General features: G+C 39.3%; 1 protein-coding gene across 1 annotated transcript; it reads right to left on the reverse strand.

The window, feature by feature from the left end:
- Positions 1–480: 480 nt before the first annotated feature.
- GZMK (granzyme K) lies at positions 481–10,099 on the reverse strand. The gene is made up of 5 exons (XM_028106608.1): positions 9,876–10,099; positions 9,376–9,523; positions 3,344–3,494; positions 2,299–2,568; positions 481–870 (listed from the first exon to the last, which is right to left on the reverse strand). The coding sequence occupies exons 1-5, from the start codon at positions 9,937–9,939 to the stop codon at positions 697–699; spliced, it is 807 nt and encodes a 268-aa protein (XP_027962409.1). The 5' UTR covers positions 9,940–10,099; the 3' UTR covers positions 481–696.
- Positions 10,100–11,033: the final 934 nt, after the last annotated feature.

The raw sequence follows: 11,033 nt of genomic DNA on the forward strand, positions 1-11,033 counted from the left end.
AGTGATGCTGCAGTGAACATGGGGGGGTACAGATAATTTCTCAAGTTAGTACATTCGTTTTCTTCAGATAGATACCTGGCAGTGGAATTTCTGGATCATATAACATTTTCTATTTTTAATTTTTTGAAGAAAAATTATTTTTAACTTCATATTTAGTTTTATGGCACATATTTTTGTACATTGCCTTAAATCCTGTGTGGAACGAAGTGTGACAGAAATCAGTAATAAGTACTACCCTAAATATTTGTATTAGCCTTGATGATTCTTTTTTCACTTGAATTGGGGTGTTTGAATTTACTGTTTCTTATTTTAAAAGCACAGTTTAGGGTAAAAACACAGCAGAAATCACAGCATAAACCTGGTTGAAGGTGGTGCCTGGCTGAAGGCTTGTTTTTCTTTTTTTTTGCCCTTTGGGGGAGTGTGAATAGAGTGGGGAGTATATCATTTGCTTTTTTCTCATTTGAGTAAAAGAAAAGGACATAGTCTTCTAAGTTTTATTCAGAATGAAATCAGCATAGTAAAAACACAGCAGTTACAGACGTGAAAGAGAACTTGATTCCTTGACAAAATCAGTCCTACGGGGGCAGGAGTGGACCCTAGCTGTGCTCCACTTTACATCCAACTACATATAAAGACAAAGGTGGCCTCTAGGACATCTTATGAAAATAAAACAAGCAACTGGTAGACCCAAGAAAATCATTTGTGGTCATAGTTTGCCTGAGATGGAGCAAGCTTGCTTTTAATCCAAGCCTGGTATTTCTGGGTTATTAGGGTGTAGATTCCAGGCTTCTTGGCATCACCACATCTATGACCTGCAGAGACTAAGGCATAGAAGGCACCTTTGCAAACCAAGGGGCCACCTGAGTCACCCTAGAAAAAAGAAAATAGACAGATACTTGGTGAGAAACTATAGAACTTTTTCTACCATTAATTATCTGTTACTCAAAGGATTATTAGGTGGGTCCTTGGTTTCTCTGTGTCCTGAAGGGTTCCTGATATAGCCCCTTACTCAGTGTGGGTTGTCTCTCTCTCTGCCCAGGGCAATGATTCTGTCCATCTGTCTGTCTCTGTCTGTGTCCCTATCTCTGTCTGGGACGATGTTTCTGTCCATCTGTCTGTCTGTCTGTCTCTCTCTCTGTCCATATCCCTGTCTCTGTCTAGGACTACTAATATATACAACCTTTGATAATCAGTGACTATTGAACTTTATTCATTAAGGAATGAGTAAAGTTTAAAGGAATCCACTGAAATGAAAGAGATGTTTAAATTATGGATTTCACCTTGGTGCCCACGGATCTGAAATCAAATTGCTACTGAGATGGGCAGAGAGGAGAAATTATCGTACTAAATACATTGGTGGCAGGGACTCTGTCTTTTTTTTTTCTTCCCGTTTTTGCATTCTCCTGTAATTGAATATAATGCTCGGCACAAATACAACAATTTGTAAGTACTTGCTCCGTGAACGGATTCTTGAGGACTCAGACCTAAACATGTAACTACAATTCTGTCAAGGAAAGTGACAGCGTGACAAGAGGGGCTTTCAAATCTGAAGATTTGCCTCTGCTGCCACTCCCATGGGGAACTGTAGCACTTTGTGCTCTGGTTGCCATAGAAAGAGAGGCTGAGGGGGATGACAATCTTGGGGCACGGCAGATACATGGTGATCTTTGAAAGCATCATGTCCTCCCCTCAACAAGGTTTAATACAGTACGATGTCAATAGTGCATTCTAATTTCTTAAAAATTAGTAATCCATCTGTGCTACGTGTCACCTGCAAACATGAACAACTATGTTTTTTTTACTGCCTCAGGAAACAAGAGATTCTGAAAAGTATGACTCCTTTCCTTTCATTCAATCTGTCAGCATTATTTAAGAAACACATACTATATATTTGAACTTCTTGCATCTGGGCTTTCCAACACCTCTCTATTGATTGCCTACAATGGTGGGTTTTGTGGGGGGGAGAGGAAGTTATATTTTACACCACTAGTGAACTCAGAGTTGGTAGGCTTTCTAAGGATGGTAAGATCCCTTTGAAAAAGCCTGTAAAAGTTATCAGATGCAGTCTATCATCCTGATTCACAGACATTTAAGGAGTGCTTATGTGTTGGGGAAGTTCTTATGACTCATTCACATTGGTAGATGAGAAAGAATAGGGAACTCAGTGCAGGAATGGAGAGGAACTCTCTGGAGTTGTGATTTTCTGTTCTCCATACCTCTCCTCTGTGCTAGGTTTACATGGAGGCTCGACTGCATGTGCAGCGTTCTGAGATGACTATTTGATGGATGGGCTCTTACCTGGCAGGAATCCTTCTGGCCCCTGGTGTCTCCTGCACATATCATGTCTTCAGTTATAATAGGGTTGTGGTTATAATAACTTGGGCTGTTGCAAAGTTTTCGATTTATGATCGTAACAGTGACTTCATGCAGGGTATCAGAGATCCTTAAAAATTGTGGGTCGGTGGCTCCCCAGCCAGTAACCTGGCATTTTGTTCCAGCTCTGATATCATTTTTGGAGCTTGGGTGGAGCAGCTGGACATGTTTGTCAAGTGTTGCAGCCGTGTGAAGCTGACAGATTGAAAAGAACATAAATTATCATTTGTCCCCAGTAGTATTCTGCTATTAGTCTGAGCAATGTATGTGTGGTCCCTCTGGTCTAGGAAGGCATCCCTCTTCTTGAATCTACTTTGGTGGTAGCCTGCAGCTGTATTTGTGGTTGTTACTTTTCTGAAATGCTCTCCAATCCCTGTAGAGCTCAATGATGCTTGGGGAGGGAGCTTAGACAGAGCAGGAATTTTGCCCAGTCTTAAGCAAACTGGCCTTTGCTCTGCATTGGATGGTTTTCTGTGGAATAACATCCATAGGTCATGACTTTGAGGGCTGGGCTGTTTCCTGCTGGATAAGACCCTTGAGTATGGTCTAGACTAAGTCTGGACTAGACTAAGTATGGTCTAGACTAAGTTATAACTCACTTATGTGTCCCTGAATTCACTTGGTTGGCTCAGTTGTATAAAGGACTTGCAATTTTCATTTGCTAATGATAAAAGCATTTGGGGAAAAAAACTTTCAGTGGGGATCTTTGGGCTTGTTGGGATGTTCCCCTCCCACATATGTGAGCATCAGGGTTGCTTTTCTTTGTTTAAACACAGACCTGATGCATTTGTGATAAATTCTTGTTTCTTTCAAGGCAGTGTATGAAGTAAAAGGGGCCCTTATAGAACATGTCACGTTTACCTCAAACATGGGGACAGTGCTAACAAAATCCTTTTCTGTAGATGATATAACAGCTGAACTATGGTGTACAAGAATGCTGGAGAAATTGAAGGAAGGCAACACTACATACCTTAATCAGCATAATATCATTTGATTTACGATATGATGTATGTCTTGAGAATGGTATGAATTTTTCAATCTCAAACATTTGTTTGGAGGTCTCTTTCTTTGAGAGAGAGTGTGCTCCTAAAATCACCTTGAAAAACTGGACTTTTTTATGCCTAAAAAAAGCAAAGAGAATAGAAGGAAGAGAATGAGTCCCAAATACCCCAGTGGGAAGTAGAAATGGTGGAGAACATACAGGAACAAAGGCCATCTCTAAAGTAACCTGTTTGGATTAGGTGGAGTGACAGAGGTCTTAGTGGACCCAAGCATGAAAGGATGATATAAAGGGCCAAAAGACCTGCTCTCAGACCCACCCCACTTCAATTCCCTAGTATTTCAAAAGAATATCAGAACTTATACCCTACTGTGGGGAAAAGGAATGAAATTCTAATTGAAATCGAGTTTACAACAAAATTATGTTAATTTATGTAAAAAGAAATTATATTTCTCGAGTTGTGGGTTGAGATTTATACCCATCATTGTTAATTTCTTTAATTAAGGTACAATATACATAACAAAATTTATAATGTAAACCATTTTTAAATGTACAGTTCTGTGGCATTAAATACATTTACATTGTTGTTCTTTAATCACTACCATCAATCTCCAAAATTCTTACATCTTCCCAACATTAAGTGTTTTAATAACTAAAAGTAAAGACTCAACTCTGCATTTACTAATCTGGTATATCTAGACCTCATCTCAGTGCAATATGGAGAATAAGATCCATTACATGGCTGTCAGATAAGCTATGTTCTGTCCTGTCAATTAGATAATTTGGACAAGAAAGGAAAACTTGCCTCAATGTGAAAAATCACTGCTAATTTGAAATAAAGACACTGTAGGGTTAGTAGCCATTGATAAATCCATTGTGGAGATTTAGAGGATAGAAACAGGTGAGTCAGATAAAAAACAACAGTTGTTTTGCTTTGTTTTGTCTTATCCCTGGTCATATACAACTCTAGTACCAGTGTTTTGATAGTGCGACAATTGATTTGAATTACCGCATGTCAACCAAATTACATTTACATCTAGTTATGGAAATAGAAATGTTTTCTTTTTTTTGAGATCTTGACAACACCTTGGGGCATTCAGCATTCTATAAAAAAAAAAATCCTATTTTAATGTGTGCCTTTAGAAAGCTGCTTCAAATCCTTTAGGGAACAAGGAAGATTCTAGAAAGACTTAACACTTGTTTACATGTAACTATTTCGTTGTCACTTGAAAGAGGGATTAAGACAGATTATAATAAAAACATCCACACCCACATAAGTCAGACGGGGAAAGACAAGTACGGTAAGATTTTGCTTATGTGTGGAATCTAAAAAACAAAACAAATGAACAAACAAACAGAAACAGAAACGATTCACAGACACATAGAACAAAGTGGTTGTTACCAAAGGGGGGTGGTGGGCAGATGGGCAAAATAGGTGAAGGGAATTGAGAGGTACAAACTTTCGGTCATAAAATAACTCAGGGGGATGAAAACTACAGCACAGGAAATATAGTCAATAATACTGCAATAACTTTCGTTAACAGATGGTAACTATGCTTATCATGCTGAGCATCCCCTTATGTGCATAATTGCCAAATCACTATGTTGTACGTCTGAAATTCATATAATATTGTATGTCAACTATACTTTAATTAAAAATAAAAACACACACATACTCCCACATATGGATTCATAAAGATTAATAAGAATTAAAAGGCACAGAAACATACAGAAAAAGGAAGAATGTGTTGTTTCAGGTTCGAAGAAGGAGCTCAGGACTACAGTGGGGTGGGTTTGCCTATGGCAGGACTGTGACTGCCAGGAATGACCACTCTTTGGTTTCTACCAAGAGTTTATTTTGGTTTATTTTGGGAATTTCAGCTCTATTTGTTGAAAAGTTTGCCTATTGCAAAATCAGGATGGGGATGAAATTTCTCAAAGGATGTGGATCAGATTTCCTAGGATTGATTCAAACTCAAATTCAACATACTCATTAAACTCAAACTGTGGAGGGGTGGGGGGGAGGGTGGAGAATGATACCAAATCCTCAGGACTACTGCTTTAACAGAAAAGATGGAAACATGCATTAAAAACACAAGGAAGGCTGTGGGGTACAAATGCGGGTGTGGAAGATGAATTTTGATTAGGGGATGTTTGCTGAGAAAATTTCTGGTTTTCCTCATCTTTTACCAACGTCCTTGATTAGTTAATGCCTTTGAAATATTTTGGTTATTTTTGTCTCCCCTGGGACATGTTAATACCCAGTACAACGCAAGCAGACTGTGCATGCTTTCTGACTTTCTGTTTCCGGATACACTCCAGCTGGAATCTGAAAGGTCATTTTTTCTGCCCACAGGATACCTGGAGTTACCTGAGTTCTAGGATGCCACCTCCTTAGCTAAACCCAGGTCTGAATTCACACAGATATGTAATAATACCAGCGTTTTTCATTTGTTTATTGTAGGGTTTCTCCGCAGGTGGTCTTTGCTTCAGAATCCTCTGGAGATGTGTGTGTAAAATGCAGCTTTCTGAGTCCCACCCTGGACCTACCTGGAACAGAATTACATGCAGAGCAGGAACCAGAGTGTTGCTCACAATCCTTTTCTGTCTACTGAAACATCATTTCCATTGGGCTTAAAAAGAACCCTTTCTCAGTGTTGTTCAAGCTGATGTGCTGTATAGTCTTCATTGGCGGAAGGGTTCTTTGGCCAAAGGTGACACACATAAGTAGGGAAATCGGGACTCAAATGCAGCTTTTGTGATTCCAAGTCCAGGGCTCCTTTCCATGACACTCTGGAAGCCCCATGTCAAGCCCCTTCAAGCCCCTTATTTCCTCTGCCAGTTTGCCTTGGCACTGAGCCCTGTTGCTACTTAGATCCACTCCTCCAGGGCTGACAAAGACTGGGTCCTGACTCCCTGGAGGTCTCTTCAATCTAAGACACCAGGGAATTAGCTGGCTGTTGGAGAGGGGATATTACAGTCCCATCCTCAGCACTCCTGGATCATCAGACTTGTGCCTCAGTGACTACCATGGAAGGTACAGAAAATAACCTGATGACATGATATAACAGTTATTATGTTATTGTGCTGTACCAGGTTTTGTGCTAAGCATTTTATATATTGTCCCTCATTTACACCTCACAACAGTCCTGTGAGGGAGCTATTAGGATTATCCCCGCTTTGCAGATGAGAAGATTGAGCCTCAGGTAAATGAACAAACTTGAGAAAGTCCCACAGATATTAAGGGAAGGCTCCAGGATGCAAATGCAGGCGGGACTGAAACTCAACTGGTTTGAGCCCCCGGGGCCTGAATCTACACCATTCTACTCTGGATGCTCTGGGACGGTCTGAGATGGGGGGGAGGCCAAGTGGAAGGGGTTGTGGGGGGGGGGTCATCTAATTACAGCCCAGGCAGGTGAGAGGAGGGGGTGCTCAGTGAGGGGGGAGATTCAGAAAAACAGTAGAAAAGAGTTGGTGAGAGTTTTGCTTCTGATAAATTGAAATGCTGTAAATAAGATTAGACAAGAAGCTTTTTTACTGGTTTCCTTTTCTAGTTGGCAAGGCAACTAATAGAGGGGCCAAGAGGCACAGTAAGGAACTGCGTGGATGGGGAGTGAGAAGGGGGCACCCCAGATCTGGCCTCCTTCACCATTTTGCTGAGAGCAGAGCCTCGAGTTAGTAAGTATTCCCCCAGGATACTTGAGAGTACATTTGTGGGAAGCCACCATTAAACTATTTCATAAATATTTTGGATTTCATAAAGCTTAATATTTTTCTAAGCACCAATCCGCCTACATTTTTACACCCAACTGTCCTGGAGAGGAAATTTGATCCACATATTCTGGAGTTCTTTAAACTCTGGCCATTTAAAATGGTATTTAGCAAGAGTTGTTTTTTTCTTTTTTTAATTCCAAGATCTCTTTTCCCCAATTTGTCAGTTTGAGGACCCACTCCTATCAAGTTAAGTTCACTTGACAAAATTTTAAATTCAAATTAATAGTATTATTTACTTTCGGAAAGCACTATATGGCTTGTGAAGGACTTCACACACTGTGTTTTTGGCTTGGAAAAAAAAAAAAGAAAGAAAGTCTTCCAATTTATTTCCTTCTTTCTCTCCAGACTTTCTTGAGCATTTATAAGTCAAGGCCTGTGTCTGGGGAGGTTAGAATCCACTTGAATGTGTGCCATAAGGATAGTTGAAGATGTGCATATCCTGAATTGAATGAACATTTCTTGATGGTCACCCTCTGCCTCGCTGGTCCTCAGGAGACAAGTGTTCTGAACAGGACAGAAGTGATAGGGATGCAAGGGTGGTTTCTACGACAGCAGAAACCCCATATGAATGAAGGAGTCGTAGTAAACTGGAGATTAATAGCTTGCTATTTAGAAATAAAACAGAAGTTCTCACTTTCTGCGGGCTTCAAAATTTCTAAATTTGTGTCTAGTCTTATTAAAATGTGGGCAATCAACATGGAGAGGTAAGTCAATTCAGTTGTTCCATAGCCTGGCTAGCAAACCATTATAGCCAAGAGATTCTTAAGTGAAGTGCTATAATGTTTGTAAGGAAAGAAAGCCCCATCTCTCCTTGGCTTATTCAGGCAAGAGAGAGAAGAAAGAAACATAGAGACAAAAACAACAAAAACCAAACAAAAACCGAATCCCCCCAAACCAACAAGCAAACAAAGCAACAACAAACACCAAATTGGCTTTCTAGGCTTTTCCTTTTGCAAAGGTTGCAGCAACCCAAGAAGAGCTTGGGACCTTTTTAGCTGAAGTAAGAGAATCACAGACTGAAATGTACTTTGAGAAAAGCTTTTGTTCTAAGTATGCCAGAAAAAATAGCTCTTTTTTCCTTATAGAAATCATCTATAACTTTTTTTTTTTTCTCTTCTTCTGCTGGGAAGTTTGTTGCCCCTTTATGGCTGTGATTTCCAAACTGTGAGTCTCAGGCCTCTGGGGTGGGAGGCAGGGCAGAGAAGTTAACATAAGGGGTCTAAAAAACCATTAACAAAGCAGGTTTCTCGTACATATAACAATAATGGCTGCAACTTATTTGTGCTTACTATATGTGCTAAGCATACTAAAATGTTTAAATAGGTACTATTTAATCCTCCAAACCCCATGAAACAGGTACTACTATTATTATTCCCCTTTTGTAAAATGGGAAAGCGGAGATACAAACACAGGCTGTCTAACAAGGTCAGGAAGGCCGCTGCCCCAATTACTACAGTTGTTGCCTCCCCTGGCCTTCCACAGAGGACTTGGATCTGTCCCGTGGCCTGCCTGGGAAAGGTGGCCCAGTTCTCCCTGAAAAGGAAAACTCAGGGCGGAAAACTTGGGTGGGCAAGAGGGAAGTCAACTCCACCAGTTGGTCAGTGATCACAGAAGCTAAGGGTAGATGAAAGTCTTGCCATTTACTACAGCATGAACGGACTTAGAGGATAGTATGCTAGGAGAAATAAGCCAGAGAAAGGCAAATACCATATGATTTCACTTACATGTGAAATCCAAAAAATAACAAACAAGCAAACAAACAGTAACAACAAAAAAGAGAGAAACAGACTCACAAATACAGAGAACAAACTGGTAGTTACCAGAGGGGAGGGGTGGAGGGATAGGCAAAATGGATGAACGAGTAAGAGGTACAAACTTCCCAGTTTTAAAATAAATAAGTCACAGGGATGAAACTACAGCGGAGGGAATATAGTCAATAATATAATACTTTAATCGTGGTGAGCCTATCATAATGTACATAATTGTTGAATCACTGTTGTACCCCTGAAACTAATATTTATTATATGTCAACTCTATTTCAATTAAAAGAATATACATATATATGATTGAACTGTTATTCATACCCCTTGATATTACATCTGTATTCTTCAAACATTACAGTGCTCATTAAACTTAGAATGTTAAAAAACAAACTTCTCTCCTGGGAGAGGCAAGCTTCTCTTCTAGCCGGTGGAGGTAGAATGCACAAGGTCAGAGCAGGTACTCACCAGGAGCGGCAGTGGGCCGCGGACAGCACCCACTGTGGGTGGATCAGCACGCCTCCACAGAGGTGGTGGCCGCGGTACTGGATGGAGGCCATGAATGGCCGGGAATGTGGCGACACTTCTCGCCCTCCAATAATCTCCATGCCGAAACCTACAGAAGAAAACCCAAAGATTTAATATGAAAGATCCAAGCAGATTATTTCATGTAATTCTTCCAATAGTCATTATATCATTTCCAAGATAAAAAAACAACCACCCTACAATCTCCTAATGGCTATAATAATTTTACCGATAAACACATGTACACTTAATAATATATAATATTATATATCATATATAATATATAATTAAATAATAATATAAAATAGTATAATAAATTTAATAATTGATAATACAGGTTCAAGGGATAGACATGGTTGGGAAAATTTTTCATTTCTAAATAACAACACAATCACTAGAAGTTCATTTGATGCATAAATGTGGTGGGTCTAGGAGATACTCACATTCTGGAGTCATAAAAGCCCCAGCTGTTAGGAAAAATAGAGGAAAAGAAGAAAACTTCACCATTTTAATGGCTTTGATTGAAGAAGGCTAGATGAAATATTCTGATGGCATTAGTGAAGGAAGAAGATTCTGAAGACTGAGCTTTGACCTTGAAAGTTTTATCTTTCTCACCACAAGTGTTTCAGACAGCAGTGGTGGAACTCGAATCTTGGTTTTTCACACCTGCGTTTGAAAGTGTTTATCAGTTGGAGGCGATCAGATCTATACTTTTAGCACTTTTTTGTTGTATACGCAATAAAGAACTCATTTCAGGAGTGAACCCTCTTCAACATCTGTATGAGTACTCATGTTATAAATGGTGAAAGAATAAAAAATATCCAAGCCATAAGAACTTAATGAAGTTGCAGACAGGATCCAAAGATGTTCATTGCTCTGTAGCAATACTTTTTATTTTTCCTGGCAGAAAGTCATGCCTATCATACTTAGTTTCTCTCTATTTTTCATTTGGACATAGATTTATTATGTGGAGAGACATGGAACCTTGCACAGATCGTGGTTGCATTGCAGTAGGCTTAGCTAAAGCCCGAATATCATCCAGAAAAACCCATATGTTTTGTAGCAAACTTATTCCTAGTCATGCCATTTACTCTAAATTTGACCAAATTTGGGTTAATTTTAGTTACATTTTTGGGAAATTTCATAATGTATTAGAAAGGAACATTGGTAACACATTTTTAATTCTGAGTCTCTCCTTTATTCATTTTTAATTGAAAATAATCATGTGATTATCCAGGGCCTTGATAAAAATATCTTTTAAAAATCAAAGACCGCATTTCGTCAGTCTCCTCAGGAATAGATGATAAATATATAGCCTCGCTTTCTATGGTACTTTCTCTTTCACTACCAAAGCTATTCAACTTAAGATTCCACAAGATTCTGTTTGCACTTCTTGCTGATCAATGGTGCAAATTTTATGAGTACAAATAGATAAATCCAGCACTGGAACCCCAATCCAGAAATACTGACCAAAATTTACCTTGAATTCACAGAAATTATTTTCTTTTTTCTAAGATATAGGCATCCTATCCCTTTTTTTTTATATAAAGGAGAATTGAAATCCAGAGCTATTATGCTTGGCAGATTGCAAAAGAATCCTA

Source organism: Eumetopias jubatus, unplaced genomic scaffold, assembly GCF_037043125.1.
Source record: "Eumetopias jubatus isolate StellerSeaLion01/CBP00866 unplaced genomic scaffold, mEumJub1_p1.0 scaffold_5, whole genome shotgun sequence".
Classification (NCBI taxonomy): domain Eukaryota; kingdom Metazoa; phylum Chordata; class Mammalia; order Carnivora; family Otariidae; genus Eumetopias; species Eumetopias jubatus.